At 41.7% G+C, this 23,569-nt stretch overlaps 1 protein-coding gene across 1 annotated transcript in view; it reads left to right on the plus strand.

Moving 5' to 3' along the window:
• PEX14 (peroxisomal biogenesis factor 14) overlaps positions 1–23,569 on the plus strand; it is a 68,160-nt gene that overhangs the window by 11,207 nt on the left and 33,384 nt on the right. The window contains exon 3 of the mRNA XM_005530492.3: positions 21,696–21,780. Coding sequence (XP_005530549.1) covers positions 21,696–21,780 — 85 coding nt within the window. The remainder of the gene's footprint in view (positions 1–21,695; positions 21,781–23,569) is intronic.

Consider the following 23,569-nt stretch of genomic DNA (forward strand, 5'->3'; position numbering starts at 1 on the left):
TATCACTTACATTTCAAATCCTTCTAAACAGCCTAACAATTTTTGGGTTTTTTCCTTGTTTTTGTTTTGTGTGCATTTACATAGCACCTCTCTCTGTTACGCTGTACAAACCATGTCCTCTTCCCAGCTGTGGCCCTGTAACACACTTTGACAAATGTCGGTCTGGAAAAATAACAAAGAAAATATTGCATGGTTTTTTTAGTGAAATGATTTTACAGCTGCACAGAAGCAAGAGAGGGCACTCACAATATATGCATCTTCTTTACATGTTTCATCTTCTGGTTAGAGCAGAATTCTCCTCTGCTGCCAGTGTTTGGGTGTTTTGTCAAGCATCTGAATGTCCTGAATGATGGTATTCCTTGGGATACAGTTCAACAGTAAAGGACATCTTGCTGGAATGGAGATTCCCAGCTATACAGGGAGAATTTCCTGTGCCTTCCAGCTTGCTTCTGTTTGTTTTGTGTGCGATCCTGAGTGTTTCCTTTCCTCCTTAAGCATCTGCACCCTTCAGATGTTTGCAGACAGTTATCACATCATTTCTCCTTCCCCCCACCCCCATCCTGGTCTCTTAGCCAAGCTCTACATATTTAGCTCATTTAATCTTTCCTCATAAGTCAAGCCCATAATTGACAGCTCTGACACAGGGAGTCGCATTGGTTGCACATGCTGCCAACAGGATATAAATACTTTCTGTGCTGTGATTGAGAATTACAGACAAGACTGAGATGAGCCTGCCCCTGGCCCCCCAACACTGGATTTTTAAAAACCCCTTTCTCGACTCAGGTTGCCACAATTCCATAAAAATGGACTTAGTTTCCAGTTTGACAGTCAGCTGCCAAACACCCAGTAGGCCTCAAAGTAGTGGTGCCAGGTGCCTTGGGAAATTCATACTGGTGCCCCATGGGATTCCAGTCCAAATTCTTCTTGAGGTGCTGCTGTGTCCAGACTTCACCTGCCAGGCATGTGGGTGCCTCAGGCTGCTGAAGGCCAGTCCCTCTGGGAAGGCAGAGCTGAGCTCCCTGGAGGGAATGGCTCCTTCCCTGGCTGTGCCAGGGGAAGCTCAGGTGCCACTGTCCCGTGGGCACGGCTGTGGATGGGACTGGGGGTCTGGCTTGGACTGGCAGGAGCTGGCAGCTCTGAAAGGTGTTGTGCTGGAGGAGGAGGTAGCTGCGTGTCCATGCATTGCCACACACAGATCTGTTTCCAGCTAAACGTATTTGGAGGATGCCTTGTAGGACCTGTCTCCTCAGGTTTGTTGCATTCTCCTGAAGATGATGGGTGAGCTAAGGAAAGTTGGGGAACTGGTAAATGAACTGCCTGGCTTCTAATGTGTGTTGTGTGAGGCTTCATATGCTGCAGCTTCCCTGGGGGCTGGTTCACAAACGTTACATGTATTATTGCCAAGCATGCAGCATAAAGAGAACATTTATGAAAGGGAATATCAGAGGAAACATTATAGCAGGGACCTTATAGCCTTTCCATTATTATGGTTTAAATCTTGACGTGGTCTTTATTTGCAATGACACTGGGACCAGTAAAAAGTGTTTTTTCTCTTCCCCTCCCCTTTCTCCCTCCTTTTCATTCTTTTCTTCCACATCCTGTTCTGAAGCTGTGGTGCAGAGATACAAATCGTTAAACATGTGAGTCCTCAGAGAGCCAGGTTTCAGTTTGTGTGGAATCATCCCCTTTTGACTCAGAACTTGGAAACCAGATGACTCACAGTGATGCATGTTTGTTGTTTTTAATAACTGTCATTTTGCAAAATATGGTCAAAGCTTCAAACCATGACTTCTGGAGTAGGGGTGGTGTGTATTTATTTTTAATTTGGGAGGCTGTAAGCTGGAATGAGTTTGTTGCTGCAGTCTTCCCTTCAAATTTGAAGTAGAATTACAGCATTGAAAATGTGAAAGACTTTAGACACAATATTTTCCTGTTACCTGAAAAAAATTACTTTCCTAATCAATTACTTGGAAAGGCTCCAGGTGCCAAACATCTGGTGGGATTGTGGACCTCTGGTCTGTGTTTATGTTTTTTAATATATAGCCAAAGGGACGGGTTTCTTAAAAAGGAAGCAGTCAGATGTTTTGAATTTGCAGAGTTTTAAAAAATAAATGCAATTCCTGCTTTATCATTTCTCTTTCTAACAAAATTGTCATCTATCTCCTTTCATTTAAAGGAAGGTAGCAAATGTAGTATCTTAGTAGCAAAATTCTCTGTTGGTAAAATCTCATAGCGGTATGGAAAATACAAAAATAGCTACCCATTTAATTTTCTAGGGATTTATTACTGCTTGTGCAGCAGTTTGTAAACTCTAAGCTTAGTATTAAGTGCTTTATGACTTTTTTTTCGTGTTTTACTTCTTAATTTGCCTCAAGAAGTAGTGTTGTAATTTGTTGAAGTTCTGCAGTATTTTTTTTGCAGGTCAGTTAATTTGAAGTGTGAATTTACAGCCACTCCCTCCCAGCAGAGGGGTACCGGGATAAAATCTGTCCATGTGAGAACTGGGCTTGACCTGAAGTGTAAAAGTGGCCTTGTGACAGAATTTGTCATGGCCTTGGGTTTTCCTCCAGTTCAGTTCTCAGATTTGGGTGCTTTGTAACCATGTCTGTCATGATTTATATTATGGTCTGTTGCAATTGCTGTTGCACAATGAAGGGCTGTGCTCTAGTCCAAGAGAGGCAGACTCTCAGCCTACCTCAGCCTGTTGCTTCTTGTTAGAGAGTGAAAAAACAGCTACTGATTTAAACCAGAGAACTTTGGATTCTGCTTTTAGGCTGAGATGGGATAGCTCTCTGGTGGTAAAAGCATTAGAAAAAGCACATTGCCTTTACTCTGAGGAAACACACATCTATGTGCTGGCTACTTCTGGCCAGCTGTGGTCTGATTCCTTATCCCTGTCAGGAAAGGAATAGGTTTTGGTCTTTACTGTTTTAAAGTAAAGGTACTTGCTTGGGAAAGATAGTGAAGTGCTGGCTTTGGAGGCTTAAATTGTCCTCTCACTGCAAGCTTTGATAGCAGCAGAGCAGGATTCCCCACCATGGCACAGAGGGATGCGCCTCGTCCCCAAGAGATGAAACCAGAGTTCAGTCTCTCACCCATGTGGTGCCTGACTTCCCTCTGAAGCTGCCAAGAAGGATGCCAATTTTTCCATTTAGCTGACTATAGTATAGACCTTAAAAGGGAAGGTTTTAATGCAGTTGGCTGTAATATAGACTATTAAAGGGAAGTTATTTATTTTAACTGGCTGCTGTATGGATTATTACGAGGGCATTCTTTCAGCTGCAGCTGTATATTGACTGGTGGATGTGCTGGGCTGTATTGGTAGTAGCTGTCATATTGACTGTTACAGAAAAGATCTGTATTTAAGCCATAACACTGCACTGGGATCTCCCAGGCAGGATATTAATGCTAATTCATCTGCTCACCCCCTGCTGTGAGTGTTATTTGTTTAAATCTGTAGAATCCCACAGCGCATTTATATCCTCGCTAGAGTGAGCTCCGCTCCCTGTAATTATTTAACATTATATGCTGATATAAATTGTAACAGTTAAAGAATGGTAATGAGTAGCAAAAAAACACAAACTTAACCTTAGAAATGGCAGAGTCAGCTCTTAAAACAACAGCCAGCAACTTTCACTGTTCCCTGTCTTTTCCCAAGTCCATATGCACAATATTGTGCATACATTATGTGTGTGCGTGTGTGTTCATGCTCGCACTGGCAGCGGTGCCAGGCAGGGCTGTAATTATGCAGAATGTACTGTGAAACTTATGCACACTCTTAATTACATACAGTGCCTACGTACAGCAAGTTTTATCTCTCTGCAGCTCAGCTCCTTGATGAGTTGCTCTGATAGGTGATAGGAGTTGGGGCCACCGCGTCGACAGAGGGAATGGTGGAACCCCTGGATTCTCCTCCCAGGGAATTGTGTCCCAAGGTTAAGCTGAAAGCCATCAGGTGTCACTGTTGCTCTGTGTAGGCTCAGCTGGCTGTGGATTTGTGTGGCAGTAAAAACTGGACTTTGGAAGTAGTATTTTTGGCTATAAACATCCAAGGCATTTACACATAATTTATATATGAAGTGCGTGTCCATACACACCATTTAAGGATGGGCGGAGTGAGCGGAGGTGGCTCTGTTGTGTGTTAGCTGACTTTTTTCTTTGCAGTTTCTGTTGCCTCTTCCAGCATTCGTGTCCCAAAATGCTGCACAGGATGGGCAGCTACTGCTGAATAGCTCTGCATTCTGCTCTGGGAGTGACTGTGGTTCAGCAGTGGAGATGACCTGATTTCTGTATGTAATTTGTCTGTGAACATTAACCTGTGAGCAAATTTTTGGATTTATGATGTGACAACTGTGGTGTAGAAACAGCACAATTATATTCAGTTTAGATTTCTTAAGAGCTTGGGAACTACAGGGATTAAAAGGTACTGTAGACATTTTTAAGCTGTAATATGTGTGTCAAAACTCATTGAAAAATCAGGTTTGCATTCAAGTGGTTCATCAGGAACATAAAAAAAATTCACCAACTTAAAATGGAGATGACAGAGAAAAGCCATGTAAATAGCAAAGAAAATGTGTTTTAAAAAGACTTTACAGTCTGTGTCCTTTCTGATTTCAGGTAGGGAGTAGAAGCTGGAGTAAGAGGAGCTGAGCTTGTGCTTGATTTGCAGAGTAGCGTGATGGTCGGTTGGCCTGCGTTGGCAGCATGGACCTGTGCCAGCCTACACCACAATTCATACTGTGTCAGTTTAATAAATGCACTACTTAAATTATGAAATTACAAAAGAAAAAAGAGAATGCACTTATTCAGACTCTTAATACATTAAAAATAAGGCATTAAAACACTGCCTTTTTTTTTTTCCCTTCCAGAATCAATAATGAACAGGAAGGGTTGTAGACATTAACAGTCATGGACATTCAAGCTCTTATACATAAATTATCTTAGAAAAATGCACATACGACTTGAATAATGTAAATACATTAATGCATTTAATAATTTAAACATTAAAGCGCATTCAGGAATTCGTGGCAGAAGCTGTTCTGAGATAAGGAACGGTCCTGGAAGTTGTGTGTCCCGAGATCGATGGCTGGCTTCTCCTTGAGAAAACTCCCTGGGGAAGTCAGGCTGTGCAGCTCCAGTGATTGCCTGTCCCAAGAAATCCCAGGGCATTACCAGTTCTTCTGCTTTCCACCTCCTCTTCTCTCCCTACCACGTTCACCAGCGCTTCCGTACAGGACATCTCAGGGTCCACAAAAGGCCAGGGTGCACTTTGACATTTTGGGTTTTTCTGTGTGGACTGCAGTTTGTGTGGAAGTTGGGTGAAACAGCTCCAGAGAATGAAAGTTGATAAGACTGTCAGTTGGAGAGAGTGAAGCTTGGGGAAGCACTGAGCTCCAGGTATGCTTGGCTCTTTCTTGAAGCCCTGAAAATCAGAAGGTTGGCTCCAGTGTAATGACACTTGTTCTGTTCTTGTTCCTCTGCTCTTTGGATTAAACCACCTTCAGCACTGCAGAAGCACTAACAGGAACACCCAGATCCCCTCACACAATGCATTTTCCTGACGATTTTGAGCTGTGCTGTTTTTGCTGATGTGATTAAATTTGGAAGGTGGTGTATCCACCCCTCATGCCATTTTTTCTGGGTTCATAGCCTTGCTTTTCTTGCCTCTCCTGCAGGCAAGTGCTTTGGAGGTCATTTGCACCCTACAGCCCCACTCGTGGAGTGGTATAAGGTATCGTGTTTAGGCCTAGATACTGATGGAGCTAATGATGGATCTAATAAAAAAGAGCTTAGTCTGATCCCAAAGGGAGAAGAGTTGGGTTGGTTAATTAAAGGAGCCTGGCACAGAGCACCTAGTAATTATAGGTGCAAGAAGTTTGAATTTGAAGAGGATGGTGCAGCTGGAGAGGGATAGGGAGGCACCCAGAGCTCTTCAGGCTGTGGGCAAGAATGCAGCAAAACCAGATCTGGAAATCAGACCCGGGCAGAATTCCTTAGTGAATTCTTATTTATTCAGTTTTTTAATGAGGACCTGAATCTCTCGTTATGCATTTATGTTTTTGCATTCACATGTGTATGTACAATTCTAGTTACACCCTATGGTTGGGAGGGTGATTTTATTAAAGACCAGAAGATTGAGAGACAGATGTTTTAAGAGACACAGGCCTTGCCCTATAGTAGTTTGGGATAATTAGTGCTGACTGCTGCATCGGTTGTATTATCGATGCTGCTGGGTTGTTATCGCCAGCATCATTGCAGCCTGTATCACTGTGGGGCAGAGGGGCTGGTGCCACCAGGACCTGCTGGGAAATTGCTCCTGAAATCTCCTGTAGGTGTAGGGTGGGGAGCAATGGTGTGTCATCACACTGTCATCACCAGTGCTGTGTCTCTTTAGAGTTAAGTTCCTTAAAGCAGAATTTCTCAAACTTAGGTTAGAACTCCAAAGGGATGCAAAGGCTTCAAAGGAAGTCACAAAGACACTCACCAGTAAACAGCATTCTACTTGTAATTGCTATCTGGGGCTCAGTTCCTCCTAGTTTGAAGAGGTAGCATTTACTTCAGTAATTCTTATTTTCCTGAAGGAACTCAGATGAGGAATGTGGGATGAGCCACCACAATAAATGAGTGAAAAAGGGAATCAAGCTTGCGTAAAGTTTGAGAAGCAGTGCTTTAGCAAATTTTATTTTCTGGGGTTGAGTTCTGGAAATATTGCCTGAAATGGATCTGTTAACTTCACCTGATGAAAGACAGACAGTTATTTTGTCCCCGGTGTATTTCTCAGTAAACCCCATCTGGGGAATGTAGTGCTGTCTGTGCAAAATGTATCTTTAGTTTTAGTGCTCAGGACTAAATAATCAGTCGAGGAAGCTGTAGGTCTTCTGTCCTTTGTGCTGTATAGTGATGGGTGGTCGCACTAGAAAATGAAATGTTAGTTCTAAGGATTTTAGAGCAAAAGATGAAAAGCACCAGTTTTTCCAGCTATAGGAGAAGATGGTGCACAGAAGAAAACTATTCTGAGAATTTGACTTGTGTGCTGACCATATGTATGTGCTCCTTGGCTGTCCTAAGTGTAAAATATACAAATGTTAACTTCAAACACCTTTTTTGAACTGTTGAAATGAGGAGAAAGTGGGGGAAATGTTGGTCATTTTGTTCAGGTCCAGTGAGTTTGTAGCTGTTATCACATGTACAAAGGCAGAACAGAATGCCCTCTGTGTTTCCACCTGGAGCAGGCAGTGCCCCTGTGTTCAGGGATAAACCTCCAGCCTCCCACACCTGAAAGGGCGCAGCATCGCTGGTGGTAGGAAGGGGTGTGTCTCTTGGATGTGGGAAGCTCCTGCAGGGGATTTTTCATAATCCTGCTGAGGAAAGGACTCGAGTGATGGGATGCTCTGGACGTGGCCTGCAGGGAAAGCAGAGCAGTGGGTGGGGATCTCCCTGGGCTCTCGTGGCTTAACAGTCATGTTTAGCTGCATTTAGGAGGTATAAGCATTTATGGTAAATTCTACTGCTGTATCACTGCCTGCTTTCTAGCTTTGTCTCCATGGGGGTATTCCATACATTGTCCCATTTTACAGCCTGAACTTTTCCCCCTACTTAGAGGATTACGTGGGGCAGAGATGTAAGAAGAAAGGGAATCTTGACACTACTCCACCTTTTTATCTCTGTAACTCCATGTATATCTATCCATCTGCTCTCACAGGGGCCAAGGCTTCTGCCTTCTAAAGCCATGCTTGGAAATTGCTGATTCAAGCAGGTAGCAATTTTAGGGCTCCTTACGAAATAAATGCCTCCTGTGTGCTCCCCTGGCACTGGGATTTCCTCTCTGATTTATCCTGCTCAGGTCTGCTAATGTTCCTTGACTAAATGGGGCATGGTGTGATGGTGTGAAGGTCATTTTCTATATGCAATATACATTTCTGCAGTCATGGTGGGAGGGTAGGACATCCAAAGCAGCGTATCCTGCTGGGAAAAGGAGGAAGAAAAGGATAGTCTGGCTCTTCTTTTCACAGCATCTTGTGGTGGGATGAAGGTTTTGACAGCCTAATTCAGCATTTAGAGAAAGAACCAAGCAGAAAGATTCCCCCTCACCCACTCCTTGCAGCCCAGCTGTGACAAACTGACAGATAATTAACAAATCAAGACCTCCTATTAGCCTTGTCCCTGATGCATTAAAGCAGCTCCTATGTTGCATGTGTCCTTTTGCAAATGCCTGTGCTTTCTGGGTACATCCCTTCAGAAAGGCAAAGGGGCCTCTAAGATATCATGCACAAATATTTCCAGGAACGGAAGTTGTCTCTAAAAGGAAGTGGTGGACAAAAGGTGGGAGAGCAGTACCATGACTGCACGGAAGCCACCCTACTGGTGCAGTGTGTCTATGGAGTGGCTTTTGGGAATATAGGACTTGCCAGGGATGTGTGGAATTGTTATTGAATCACTATTGTTTTTACAGAAAGTGATATGGACTGAAGCAGCAATTGACAGGGCAGGTTTTTTGACTAACGAAGCCTGTAAATACGATGTGCCAGGAAATGTGGTTTGTGGTAGAAACAGACCTAATGTTAGGATCTTAATATTACATTGTGAGGAGTGAAGTGTTGCCCTTTCCTCTCTCTCCTCAAGTTGCTAGAACTGTGGGTAAGCCCCAAATAAGCTGCTTCACTTTAGCTCCTCTCTTTTGGAGGAGAATGACGAGGAGTGTCAATATCCCTCTGGTTCAAGATGTTAAATAGACACAAGCCATTGGTTCAGCTTAACACATGTTAAAGGAGAGAGAGATACCTAATTGCATCAAAGCCACTCTTAAGTTCATGTATGTGGAGCCCATCAAGCTGAAAGCATCCAGACAGCATCTGCTGTTATCAAATCACTCTTGAGTCGAGCTAATTAAAATAGAGCTTCATTTTTCTGAACCATTGTTTGGCAGGAATTTGAAATAGGTCTAACCCAATTTCTGTGTGTTTATGAGCCTTTATTATATCAAAAGTACTTTTCTGTAAATGTACAGGGCAGTGTTAAATGAATTGATCCGCACTGTATCACTGTAGATGCACTATGGGCTTTCTAATGATTTCTCTTTTAGCTTTTTCCAGATACACCCCAGAAAAGCTTGCCTTGTCCCTTATCATATCATCTTCCTTCTCTCTTTTCCTTTCTGTCTCACTCTCCAGAAAGTAAATGTCCTTGTATTTCTTTCTTTTCATATCTTCCTCCTCCACTCTATTGGGATTTTTCTATTATTAAAACATTTACACATTTGCTGCCACATGCAAATGCAGAATAATAAACCAGGACTCTTCATACTCCAGACAAGAGCAGGAGGTGTCTCACCACTGATTTTCACCCTGTTCTCATCCCTGTTGGTTACAGGGGATGGAGAGGAGGGGAACAGTCTGAATGTTTGGTCTGTGTTGGGTCTGTTTGTTTGTTATGATTTTTTCTTCAATTTTTTTATGTTAAACATTTTGTATTTCAGCATTCAAATTCTGGGTATCATATTCCTCTTTGTAATTTGCTACATACCAAGCAGAAAAGTTAAAGAGATGTAGAAATTTCTCCCTAAAGACAAATTGCACTCTGTGGCATGTGAAAACTAATTCATGAATATTCTCTGCAGAAAGAGAATACCACAAATATGGCCAGACTGTTCAGAATATTTGAGTTGGAGTGGTATCCCAGGGAGACAGTAAAGTCAGGAAATAACTATTTTTCTGGTACCCAGTACAGACCAAGTTATGTGATATTCTTGACTCTTACATTTATTTCTGAGCAGTGGATTCATATTACAAGGAAAGGAAGTTAAGGATTAGCATTAAATAAAAATCCTGACAGTGATCATGAAATGTCCCTGCAAAGGTGCTAGAGACTTTTAAAAACAGATGGAAAAGTACAAAATAAAACCTATTTTTCTGTATAATTCAAGGAAGTTTGCTTCTTTTAATTCAGTTAATTCACCTTGGAATGGAATTTTAGTGCATTTTATTTTGCATTTAATGCAGTTTATTCTGGATGTGTATATTCAGCTCCTCTGTACAGGCTGAGAGCAGCACACAGAAATGGGTACTGGGGGCAAGTGTGATGTTCTGCCATAAGCAAACCTGTGGGGAAGGTTCTATTAGATGTTCCCAAAATTGCAAAATATTATTGTCTCCTGTTCTGTGCTTTTAGAGAGCTTGTTACTCAGAAGTTTGCTCTTCTGTTCATTGACAGTGACTCTCTCCTGATTCTCTTTTAATAAATGTAAGTGAATTTAATGCTGGCAGAAAGCAGCAGAGTCACAGTATTCAGAGGGCACAGCAGGGACGTTGTGCTGTGTGCTTTTTATGTAAGTCTTGTAATCAGACCTAATCTGAGGGCCCTGCTGCTGGGGGCTTGACTAATCTATTTATTCCATTCCCATCTCCTTTTCTGAGCCTGTCAAGGTGTGCAGTGGGTACTTGTCTTTCCAGCAACCATCTCATCAGTGTGCTCCCTTTCCCAGCCAAGGGACACGGGCGATGCCTTTGAGGGAAGAGTTTCTGGTAAAGCACAACTGTACAGGTAAATCCAGATATTCTTATGGGCAGAAATAATTCAAACAACAACAACATTTCTGCTCACATCATGGTGAGTGCAGAATGAATGTCTCACATCAAAGAATATCCTCATAGGCTTTCCAGCATTTCCTGGATGTGCAGTTGTTGCTGTAGTTTCTACTGCAGAAAGAAGTTTGCTATTCTAGCAAGAAACACTTTCTTTTTGTGTTTCACAACGCCCATAACAAAGTCAAGCATTTGGTCTAAGCATCCAAAAGCCCAGGAAATGCATCTCTGGGGTTCCTCGTCAATTTGGGACCTAATGAAATATAGAAAATACTCAATAAAAGCACCCTTATTACTTTAAATGTTTAAATGTGGAGTTTTTAGCCATCAGGTTAATGTTTTTGTATCTTTTTTGATTCGATTGTGAGCACTTTTCCAGGTATCTCTGCCACTTGAGCACTAATTGGATTTCCACAGATAAACGGTGCTAGCTGCAGCCCTTACATCACTGTGTTTTTACTTCATCATCATTTTATTTGTTTTTACTGTAAAGGTTAATAAATCTTGGTGTGTTTAGAGTATGAAACAAGGCAGGCAAAGAACTGCAACGTGAAGGGGTGAAGTTTTATATGCTGCTTTCTCAAGTCAGAGGGGTGGGAGGAGGAGCAGCTGCCCTTTGTGGTGGTTCTAATGGGCTGCTGGGTGTGTTAGTCACCCAGGGAGTGATCCATAACCCTTAAGATAAAAAGCGTTGATCTCTCCACTAGTTCTCAGACAGAGCTGTAAGGCATTAGAATTGGGTTACCATTGATTTAAGGTGGGGACAGGACTGTGTAGTGTGGGTCTGCTTAGAAAGGGATAGTGGGATTTATTTAGCTTAATTTTTTAAAGAATATTGGAAGCCTTTCAAGGCAAGTGTGCCAGAGCTCCCTATGGATTCTCAAGGAAGTTAATATAGTACTTGCCAGTATTTTAGGGAAGAGCTTACTGAATGGCAGATTTTAGTCAAAATTTAGACTGTAAATAAATTACATGAGAATTTTTCAAGGTCCCAGATGTTTGCTGTCTCATTCATTTGTTCAGGAAAGTGTGTGCTTTTTATCTTTCTCATGGTTTCCTGGGAAGGTGGGCTTGACTTCCTACCACAGAGATTTTCCAGCCACAAAGGCAATGTAGAAGCCCTTTTTGGCCCTGAAGGGATTGAAGCTAGTTCATTTCAAACACCAAATTTTGGATTTTGTGGCTTGATAGAAATTGATTGACCAGCCTGTACTTGAGCCAAAGCAGCATTAAAGACTAAATGTACCTTTTTTTTCTGTTACAAAGATATAAAAATGCTTTGTAGTGCCTTTGGATCAGGTGCAGACTCCTGACAAAACTGCATTACAGCCTCGGGTTTCCAGTCGTTTCAGTCTGTAGCAGCAGTGGCCATTCTTCCCTTGGTGTTAATTCCCTGCTGTGGACCCAGATTTCAGAGAGATTCTTGATGCTTTCTGCAGCATTTGTCAAGGAAATGGCTGCTTTCTTTTTTTTTTTTTTTTTTCCTGAAGTGAGTAATTGTTTATTAATTTTTCAGCACATAAAGAGCATAATTATAATAGTCCCTGACATGTGCTGGCTGTGCCAAGGTTTAAGAAAAATAAAACCCAGTAGAAGTGCTGTTTTGAACCATCTCTGATATTTCAGGCCTTCCTGCTTTGCACCCAAATTTCTGTGTAGGAATTTGGGACAAGCACACAGGCGTCAGTTTAATTCTCCGTAGAACTAATTCTCTTGGATGTTTTAACTCAGTTTAGGATGGTGGGATCTTACTCAGGTGCTTTGAGAAACAAGAGTAGGTGATCAGTATGCTGGGTTTTTTGGCATACACAATTTTTTGGTGCACACAGTGCTGTAGAGGTTGAGCAGCATCCTGGATTTGTCCTGACACTTAGATGCTTTGTTTCTTTAAGCAGTGAATGTAACATCCGTGAACAATGCTAGATTGACCCCAGGGGAAAATGAGGTGGGCCCATTGTTTGCAGAATATTTATGGTCTGGACAGCTACCGTGGAAATGTTCCTCATGTTTGCCATTTTACTGCGTTCACCCCTGTTACAGAGGAAGCAACCTAAGAATCGACAAGGAAGCTCAGTTGCTTTTGAGGCTGGTCATGCAAGTTGCTAGATTTGCAGGAGGAATTGTGTGCTGTGAGCTCCGTTCTGCTGAGAACTGGACAAAGACAAGGGACGCAGCTGCTTTTGAATCTATAAAATTATTCCACTTGCAGTCCCCGCAGACGGGGCAGCTCTGGCCAATCAGGCTTCTTGCCCCTTACTTAGTTTTTCCCTTAATGGGGCAATTAACAGCAGGAACAAAGTGCATGGTCTGCTCAGTCTTTATTGTTATTTGTGTTGTAATAAATGTCGAGGAGTTGCAAACCAGCACCAGGCACTGTGCAAATGCAGAGGAAAAAGACCATTCTTGTCCCAAAGAGCTCTAAGTAAAAAAATAAATTTGCAAAAAGGTCTTCCAGTGTTTTAAGTCCGTCTCCTTTTGCTGTTTCTTCCCAACTGCTGTGGTTTGCATGATTTATTGTGCACCTGTCACGATTTCCCGCTTTCTTAATGTTTTCAGCATGAAACTTTCCTTTTGTTAGATTCTGGTGATCCAGGTAGTTTCCTCCAGTATCTGCTATATTTATTCTGTCATTCAGATCTTCCTTGTCCTAAGGTCATCACAGCCCTCTGACTTCAGCCCTAATTGTTTGGGGCTTTATTGCTCAAAGGGGAACATTCATTCTCTAATCTACATTTCCTATGATTTAAAAATTCTGTGAAATGGGGTTCTTGAAATAGGAGGTTCAAGGAATAGTAACTTGCTGTTTTTTCTTGTCATTTGAGTCTTTTCAGTCTAAAACGTCTTTATAACTTTTTCTGCAAATGGGTTCTACTTTTGATCCTCTCGAACTAAATCTAAACTGATTTTGTTCAGTCCCTTGACTGTGGAATTAGAAGGATCTAAGTGTGAACAGTGCTCCTGTTCTGCTGCATCTCTGCTTGATTCAGCCTTCTGGAGTCTCCCATTCAATAGTGATTTCAAGTACTCGGGCACAATCGTCAGGTGCGACGCAGACTTCTATCCTCACATCATCCTCCAGCTCCCTGACATGTGAATGAACATCCTGCAGTCCTTGTCTGCCCTGCAGTTAAAAGAATGAAAATGTAATAAATTACAGCTTCATTGGTTTTTACATTCTGCACATGCGAAGGGAACAGGCTAAAAGGGATTTCTTTTGAAAGTTGCTGTATCTGAGCTCTGCAGTAATGGCAACAGGGATAGAGGAATGAGGAAGGTGAGAGTTGCAGGTGCTGTCGTCTGCTCCCCTGGAACCTGGATCACACATTTTTTTCAGTTGTGGAGCCAGGGACTGGTCCTAGTTCTGCTGTAGTGAGCATCTTGGACACCAGGTTGCTACATGCCTTTGGAGTGACTGAGCTCAAACAGCATTCATTTTACAGCGTAGCCCCAGTGAACCCTAGATTTCCTCCTGTAAGAAGAGAGAAGCAAGTTGTGGCAATTGGGTGCTGTCATGGAAAGTCATAAACAGCTGATTCTCTTTCCTAAGCTTTGACCTTGTGTCAGGCATCTCTCTTGGGTCCTGTGGAATGGGATTGGTGACCTTGTCGTGGCTCTCCCGCGACGGGAGCAGCTCCCTCGCCTCCGGCGGGAGACACAGCTCTCCAGTCAGTCCCTGGCTCATCCCCGGGGATCCCGGAGCTCAGCACTGCCCTTACTGCCGCTCTCTTGTAAACAGAACTTCAAATAATTTGCTGCCAGTTGGATTGCAGGCGATATCCCCCCACACCCCCACCCTGCTCATCTCGCTGCAATTCCTTCTTTGGTGGTACTGGGGATTACAGGGAGCTTGCGACTTCAGCTTAGGCAGAAGTACAAAAAGGGGATTTTTAAAGTTTATTTTCTCTCCAAAAGTGAGATGATTTCGATAAAAAGTTAAAATGTTTGAACTCTAGAAAAAAGGTTCGTGGTGCTCACTGGTTAGATTTATTATGGCTGCATTATCAGTTTAATACATTTAGTTTGCTCTTCTGCTCATATTTCTTGTATTTTTCCAGCATTTATCACTTCCATGTAACAGTTTTTATTGTGTTAATCCTGATGTTACGAAGTCTCATTTGGAGGTGTATTTCTGAAATAAAAAAAAAATACATATCTAGCACATTTTCTCTGCAAATAAAAATAGTTATTGTACGTTTCTTTTAATGTACGTGTAAAAGTTTCTGGTTCTTTTTAGATTTATGCATGTAAGTTTAACTTGAACATTATTCCTCTTAAAAAGACAGGAATTTTGTCAAGATGTCCACTGTGTTCTCAATCAAATTATAAAAAACTGAAGATGATAGATAATTCACTTTGAAAAGTGACTACTACACAGATGATGTTGCTACTTTTCATAAGGGTTTTTACTCCATATATCAATGTGTTTTAAGAGAGACTTGGGTCAATAATACCATGCTTTAGAATTCCCTAAATACATATTTACACAATAGACCTTAAAATATATTAGTCTATCATGTCAGCTTCCGTACACTTCTATCTGGGATGTTTTATGTCCTTAACATATGATACAATAAAACTTTATTTTATATAGCATTTTTTATACAAATTGTATTCTAAAATGCATTGTGGGGTTAAACGAGACCTTCACAAGGTTAAAATTTAAAAAAGCTGAAGGGTGCAGGAAAATTAAGGGCTTTGCATGGGATAGATGTATTTAATTGAACAAAGGGAATGTGGCTGGAGAACACACCGAGCTGAGAGTGTGATTGGAGCTGCAGAGCAGGATCCCTGGAAGTGGTGAGGTTATGTGAGGAAAGGCTTATTCTGTGTGAATGGAGGAGGTGGAAAGGTCACGCCTTCAGGAGCAGCTGGAGGAAGTGTGGAGTAGCTCCTGGAACAAAGAAGTTGAAAGCAGGGACTGCGTGGAGTCGCTTCTTTGTAGTGGGAATAGCAGAAGAGATGGGGGAAAGTGTTGAAGGGGAGGAAGGCAGCCGAGAGAGAGCGCGGTGTGCCAGCTGAGCTGCAGGGTGGGATGGATGGGAGCGGGGTGGCAGAACACCGGGGATCTCAGCTGCTCCATCGCTCCAGCCTGGCCCCGGCGCTCCGCAGGCACAACACACTGACAGCTCACATGGCGTTTTTGCTGGCTTTCATCATTTTTTAAATTTTTTTTTGGTCACCCTATTCATGTAAATTAAGTAAGGCTTTTTTGTATGTGATAATTATAGATAAATGTATTTAAAGTAGATCTGGATTTTGTAGTCCTCAGGAAAAAGAGGAAGAGCAATTTTTCCCCCCGTCCCTGTCATGTGTTCGTTTTAATGAGCAATTTTAAAAAATTGAAAATAAAAGAGGAAAATGAATAGGTGTTGAACCAGCCTGTGATATGTAAATGCCAACTAGTAATTACCTAAAACCTCAATTTTCTTTCTGTTTCATCTTGCAAAACATTTCATTTCCACTGAGTGAAAACACTTAATTTGGGGCTCTGACGGCGGCGGCGGGGCCGCGGCTGCGCCGCCAGGGGGCGCGCGGGGTCCGCCGTGAGGGAGCCCCGGGGGCCGTGAGGGAGCCCCGGGGCCTCGCCCTCGCAGGATCGGCTTGGAAAGACCTCCGGGACCATGGAGCGCAGCCTGTGACCCAGCACTGCCCTGGCAGCCAGACCAGAGCACTGAGTGTCGCGTCCGGCCTTTCCCTGAACGCCTTCAGGCGCGGTGACTCCGCCGCCTCCCTGGGCAACCCCTTGCAATGTCCAATCAACCTGTGAACAAATTCTTCCGGGGGCGCAACCTGAACCACCCCAGATGCAGTTTAAGACTGTCTCCTCTTGTCCTGTCGCTTGTTTTATGGGAGAACAGCCAAAATCCCACCTGACTACAACCTCCTGACTGAGAGTTGTAGCGAGCAAAAAGGTCCCCCTGAACCTCGTTTTCTCCGGGCTGAGCGGGGTCCATGACAAGGGACACGGCCGGCACCAGCTTCCTCACCCTTCATGTGGGTGCCTCTGAGTTAGGTGTCACTCACAGTCTAAGTTCCAAGCACCTAGGATTTCCCCTTTTTCGTCTTGTATTTTTTTTTTTTAATAGATTTTATTTTTTCTGTCCTTGTTTTTGGTGTGTGTTTGCTATTTTGTTTCGTCCGTCCGTCCCCCCCCCCCCCCCCCCCCACTTTCCGGCTGCTATTCTGTATTCTCTTAGTTCCAGGTTCTTCATCTCAGATATGGCTCAAAGTGTGTTTCTTCCTCGCCTTTGTTCCCATGAATCTTGCTTTTCTGCCTCCCGTGAATCTTGCTTTCAATTGTGTTTTATTTCCCCTCACCGTTTTACATGAGGGGTTTACCACTGTTGTTGCAGCATTTTTAAACTTTTCTTCATCCAACTTTGAGATCTGCCAAACTTTGTAGGTTTCTAGGTTATCTCTTAACCGAAATAATAATTCCTGGGGTTCTGTATGTTTTCATTTAAATCTCAGTGAAACCACAGGAGCTTTAAAGCGTTCCTCCTCCCCTGACTGACCCGCAGTTAATTCCTTTAGGAATGGCAAGTGTTGTGTGTGGAAGGCGGATTCCACGTGGCTGCAGGGTGCGGGTCCCCGCGCTGGGAGCGGGCTCGGCCCGGAGGAGGAGCGGGGCTGGCGCGGGGTCCGGGCGGGAGCGGTGCCTCCTTAGCGAGATATACGGCTTCCTAATTAGCCCCTTGCATTTTCCCCGAGTGCTGGCATCAGCGTTCTATGATGTGTTTCCCTGATTAACAGCTGCTTTGCAACTATTTCCGTGTGCCACCGATAACCGTATTTGTCAAGTTAGTCCTGGCAGGGCGCTGATTTCTTACTAAAACACAGCATTTCTGTTGCAAGGGGTTTTCTTGTTCGCTGTTGTGCCAGGCTTTTAAGTCAGCCCTTGTTAAAACGTAAGTTGGCTTCAGCCTGATGCTTGTTAACAGGATTCTGGGTATCTCCTTTAGAGTAGGAGTGCAGAAACCTTTCACAGGCAATTTAATCTTCCGAGCCTTGCAAACATACAGCCATACACTGAGGGGGTGTTGCTGTAGGCTAATATATTGATCAGTTCCATTTGCCCTATAGCTGTGGCCTTCTGCTCTGGCTGAAATAGGTTGAGTGTTTGTTGATACTGCCATATTATTATTTTTTAATACACTGGAAAAAAATTAATTCCAACTTCTTTTACATACGTCATGTATATTGCCAGTGTTGATTGCTTCCGCACATGTAATGTAAACTGTCTGTGCATAGTTCATGGCCTGGGCCGCCTCTGCTTAATGAAAAGAAGTGTTGCTTTTAAACAGATACAGATCCACTCAGAAAGACAAAATACCATCCCTTGAAACATATAATTCAGACCCAACCTTTACATCACAGGTCATCTCAAAGTCTCAGTCTATCAACAAATGCTGTTTAGTAATAACCTACAGAGGGGTCCCAGTATTAGGAAATCTATTAGAGCTCCTAGAGGCTATTCTCCCGGTGGCTTTTGAATCTGTTTTCCACATGGAACTTTCTTACCAAATTCTGTGTAACTTTTATTGGTGAAGATCTTTTACATTTTTTTTACATCCAAAAATTTTTTTTTTTTTGAGCTGGTAGAAAATAGGCATTTGCCACAGTATCTTAAATTTCATGGTTTATTTTTTTAATGCAAGCAACTGATAAAGTAGCTTAGATTGCTTTACTGGAAACCCTGCAGCTTTAAGCACAATAAGAAATAAGGCTGTCTTTATCTTCCCCATTAACACAAAAGGGAGGGAAATTAGGAATAAAGGACCTTGGCTGCTAAGTTAATGTCCAAGTGCTGTACTTGGGCTGAGAATTTTGCCAGTGCTCTGCTCTCCTATAGCATCTGCAATAACGTTCCCGTCTTTATTTTATATCTTTGACATTGAAGGCAGAATATTTGGCCAAATTTATGTCATTTGTCCAGTTGCAAATATAATCTATGAATAGTGACATTGATCTTTTAATTGGAAAATCAAACTGTAGGACAAGACCTGCTGCAGGAGTCTACCCATTTCCACCCAGTCAGAAAGATGTCTTTGTGGATCCTGTCACCGCAGGAGAGGTGGTGGGAAAGCAAGTTTATGACTGGCTTTAAAAACCAAATACACTCTCTTTCTTTAATACAAGTATGTACCTGATCCATTAGAGAAAGCGAATGTGCTCGACAGTGTATGCTGGCAACCTAAGAATCAACAGAGTGATACAATGCTCATTATTTGGCAGTGTCCTAATGCCATAAAAATTCAGAGAAGTGTTACAAATGCTACAGAAATAGTATGGAACAATGTTAGCAGCTGAGTCAGAGTGCTATTTGCCACATGATTTTTTTGGCTGTACACAGGTCTGCAAGTCTTCTCATCTTCCTCCTCCTTTTTCTGTTGTTTAAATTATGGAATGCAGTTGCTCTTGTTTGTGCAAAGAAAATGATCCATAGAAGGTAGGGAAATTCTTGTGTATGCTTCTTGAAAATATTGGCATTTTGACATGGCCAAAATTCGTAAGTTGCTTGTGTATACAAGATTAATTATAAAAATGAAGACATTTTGGCTCAGCCTATAGGAACGAATGTTCAGAGGTAAATGAAAACACAGTAGGAGAAACATGGGATTACTGGAGGGAGGAATACATGTCCGGGATTCTTTTTATGGAGTTTGTTGTTGCTTGTAATTTCATTTTGTTTTAAGATTTAAAAGGCTGTGAATAATGGAGGAAGTAATGCAGGGGAGAGATAAAATAGAAGTTTATTTTGGACTGAAATTTACTACTGTAATGTTTACATTTTTATGAGGCAAAAATAAGCTTTAATAAAGGGCTAGAATCAATGAAATGTTCACATGGTTGTGATTGAAATAGCACAATGAAAAATACTGTTTATTTCTCACAGGTTTTGTAATACTTAAAAATTGATAATTAAATATAAGAGCTTGCAGAACTGCAAGTCTGCAGGCTGTTTGTGTCTATCTCACTAAATGTGGGAGGGAGTGTTAAGGAGTATCTGAAGACACAAACAAGTAATTATTGTTAGAAGGAGAGTGGCTTTGATATGTTCATGTGTCTGTCGGTCTGCTCATTTGGGCATCTTTCTTATTCAGCGTATTATCAGAGGGTTATTTGTTTGGGCGCTTTATATTTCTGCATCTGGCACAGCAATATCAGCACAGTTTAAATCTGCGATTTGCCTGTCACCTGCATTTCAGCTGGAGACAGATCAAGTGCACATAAATGAAGCCAAAGTGTACTTTATGTGGGGTGTTTTGCTCTGCTGTTTTGTGGTTCAAAATTACTGAATGTAACTTAAGGAAAAAATGCAGGAAAACAAGAAAATGAAAAGAATTAAAAATACCCCATTCATTTCATTCTCCCAACTTTGAAGTGTGCTGGGACTTTGTCAAATTCCCGTTAAAATAAATATGTCAATTTCATCTCTCTTCCAAATTCATTTATCATGCTTTTTTAAAAGGTGTTTTCTGCTTTACCTGATGTTTAAATTGGATTCGCTCGTTTATGCTGTTCTTTGCTGTATCCCCCATGTTTTTCTTAAATGAATTAGTAATGACAGCGTACTCCATCATACCCTCTCTACAGCCACTTTAAGGGAAGCCTGGTGATCTAAACCTTTTAACCTATTAAAGATGATTTTCCCCAATTGAATCAGACCCACCACAGGTGTAATAACTAATCATTTAAACTACACCTGCTATTATGTATTTTTAAGCCATTATGCATGTTGGATAGATGATAATTCATGTTTATTGCATTGTCCAATGGATCCGTTTTGCCTACACTAGCCTGATTAATGTATTTAAAGAAATAAGAGATGCAATTTAAAAGAAAAAAACATTGATGGAATGCACTGAGGAGTACATTGAAAGTGCCATTAAACCCATCAGAACTTTGCTCTCTGACCAGAAATGCATATTCGAAGCGTTTGATTCAAACACAAAGTGAAACTTAGTGATTTCAGGAGTGATGCTGTATTTTCACTTCTTCTGCTGTCAAAGTTTTGGAAAACCTTTTTGGAACTGAATTCCAGAAGCTGTATTTTAAGATAAACTCTTAAAGACCTGAATAACATGGGTCTATTATATTATTATCATATTAGAATAGCTCTAGAGAAGGGAAGTAATCTCTTCCACTAGTTCACATGTGGATGTGCTGTTAGCCCATTATTCCTCATGATGCCACAATAAGAACAGATGTTTTTGTATAAAAGTGGAGGGATTCACTGGTGCAGTAACATGTAATAATGTGTATAACAATATAGGGAAGTATGTGAAAAATGGAACTACTGTATGAAGAAAAAAGTCAAATGCCTTTCACTGGCACTAAGTGGAAATGTAAAAATCTAGTGCTGCTGTTGTTGATGCCATTGAATATTATCCCAGACTTTACCCTTTGCTTCTATAAGTGCTCTGTTTTAAGTGCTCTGTCACCTTAAAGAAGGATGTAGAAGTCAGTTTGTAGGCAAAAGTCATCTGTGGCTTTCACTGGTGTGGAATATAAATTTAACTACTTGCCTACCCGTTTGTGTCATTCAAAGTGACTTTTTTGATTGTTGTTATGTGATCCAAAACATGTGAAGTCACTTCTTCTCTAGTCATGAGAAGCTGAGGTTTATTTATTGCTTTCAATAAATTAGAACGATGGCAGAAAAGGCCTTAATCTCTTAGAATCTGCAGGGAGCTTTAAGTCAGATAGAAAGGAAGCATTCTTACAATAAGCCAACTGTTAGCAATCCCATGCATTGACTCAAGGTTGGCTTTAACTGTAGGAGAGCCAACTTAGGTAAGAAGATCACAATATAAGTAACAGAAACACCTAATAATCTTAGAGAAGTTTTTTTTGTACAGGTAGAGCTGCTCCCAAAGTAATTAAAAAAGAAAATTCTGTGTTGAAACACCATAATTGTGCTGTCTGTTTAGAGTTAAACCACAAGCTCTGATGCTTGTTGAACCATTTCTGAAAATTGGTGTTGTCTCCAGACCATCTCCGTGTGATGGGTGTGTTGTCTTACCTTACAGTACACAGTGCCTAATATAAAATAGGGATTTGACCATACCTAACTTGGATCTTTCTCTCTTCTTTTTCTCCAATCCTCCTCAGATTGTGACGGCAGTGAAATTTTTACAGAATCCACGGGTCCGTCAAAGTCCGCTTGCAACCAGAAGAGCATTCCTGAAGAAGAAAGGTATGAGCTCTTTAGGTTGTGATCTCAATGATAAAGAGGGACCTTGAATTAGTGTAAAGTTAAAATGTATTGCTGTGGAATATTAGATGTTACAGACAAAGCAATTAGTCTGTCTCAAAAGAAGATCTGAGGTTTGTAAGAAATATCAGCCTCTTTTCTTCCCAACTGACTAGTGCAATATTTGCACCAGATGTGGAATTGTAGAATACAAAAGACACATGGGAAATTTCTAGGTTAACTGTTATCAGATCTTTTTTGCAATGAGGACAGTTCAGAGTTGTGGACTAGCTGGTCAGTTCAAACCTTACTGACACTGGCTTTAGAATGGCCGGTCTCTGGGTGAAAAGGTCAAATGTTTCCAAAGAGAGCCAGAGAGAGGCAAAGAACCTGGTAAAAGTCAACAAGGTCAGGTTAAGGTCAAGCTTGGGGTCAACCTGACTTTCAGGCTGAAATGGTAAACTACTGACTGAGTTTAGCCCTTTTCTATAGCAAGGATAGAACACATCCTGACAAATCCTATATCATCTTAGTGAGGTGCAGCATACTTTGGTCACTGCCTACAGAGAATTTATTTTACTTTCTGACTCATTGTGGAACTATCTTTTGTTCCTATTTTATTTCTAAAGTTTTTATTCCACAACTTGCAGTGCATTCTAGGTTCCCTCCATATTTTGTTACAGTCCTGTGACCGTATTGCTTACCACAAGACATAAATAACGACAGTTTAAACTTGAAGTTAGTTACATGCATTGTGGAGCACTGTAAGGTGTTGGAATGATACTGAAAACACAAATTCAAAGCTTCAGAGGGGATTGACCCACATGTACATTGAAGTCATAAGTACTTCGAAGTACATCAAATTCTAGAACTAAAGATCTTGAGCTTTGAAAAGTAGGGAAGCCTATGAAATAGGTGTTTTTCTGTTTGGAGTGATGAAGTGCTTATTGAGATGCCTGAGACCTGAAGTCATGAGAGTTCAAGTATTTGCACTTTGCTCATCTTGAATTGCAGAGGACCTAGAAGGGAATGGCAGCCTTGTGTTCTGGCAGTGATGTCATGACAAGTAGTTCGTGGGCACATAATTTTGAGTGTGATCCTCTCACTGCTTGTCCTAGTGCCAGTTAAGAGGACATTCCAATCTCACAGGTATGTTGCTTGCCCTGCCCTGCCATCAGGACGACATTAAAATTTGGAGCCTGTTGGTCGCTGTGCGCCAGGAGTTTTTCCTTGAAATATGTGGACCTACGGGGAGTAATTAATCATAAAAGCTTGGGGATTTCTACTCTATCATCGAAGCAATGAAGCAAGGGAAAGCTGAGCCTAAAAGCTGTGCTGATTACCCGGGGTAACCTGATACAAAATCTATTGTTGCTGAGAGATCCTTAGCCCCAAGTATATCGTGCAATATTATAACTGCCTGATCTTCTTCTGTGCTGACAATGACCAGTTAGTCCTCATTTTCTTTCTCAACACAGCTGGGTTAGAATTTCATTTGCAGAAGGTATTTAGAGCAATTTAGAGACAAATGTCTCTGGTGTTTGCTCTGCACTTCCCCACCGCAGGCTTTGCTGAACAGTTTTTTGTATCAGGAGCTCCATCTAATCTGTTTAATTTTAATAAATCCCTGACTGGGAGAAGAGGAAGGGTGGGGAGATGGAGGCACAGAGAAACTGTGGCCGGACTAATACTTCTTATGAATTACTTGGCTAATTATTACTAAAGAGGAGAAATGGTTTGGTAGAACTGATTGTTTGTTCCTGTTTGTTAATTAGCCCTCCTTCCCTCTGTG

The sequence above is a fragment of the Pseudopodoces humilis genome, chromosome 24 (genome assembly GCF_049639895.1).
Source record: "Pseudopodoces humilis isolate 2021_Gansu_Grassland_sample_001 chromosome 24, ASM4963989v1, whole genome shotgun sequence".
NCBI classification, from domain to species: Eukaryota; Metazoa; Chordata; class Aves; order Passeriformes; family Paridae; genus Pseudopodoces; species Pseudopodoces humilis.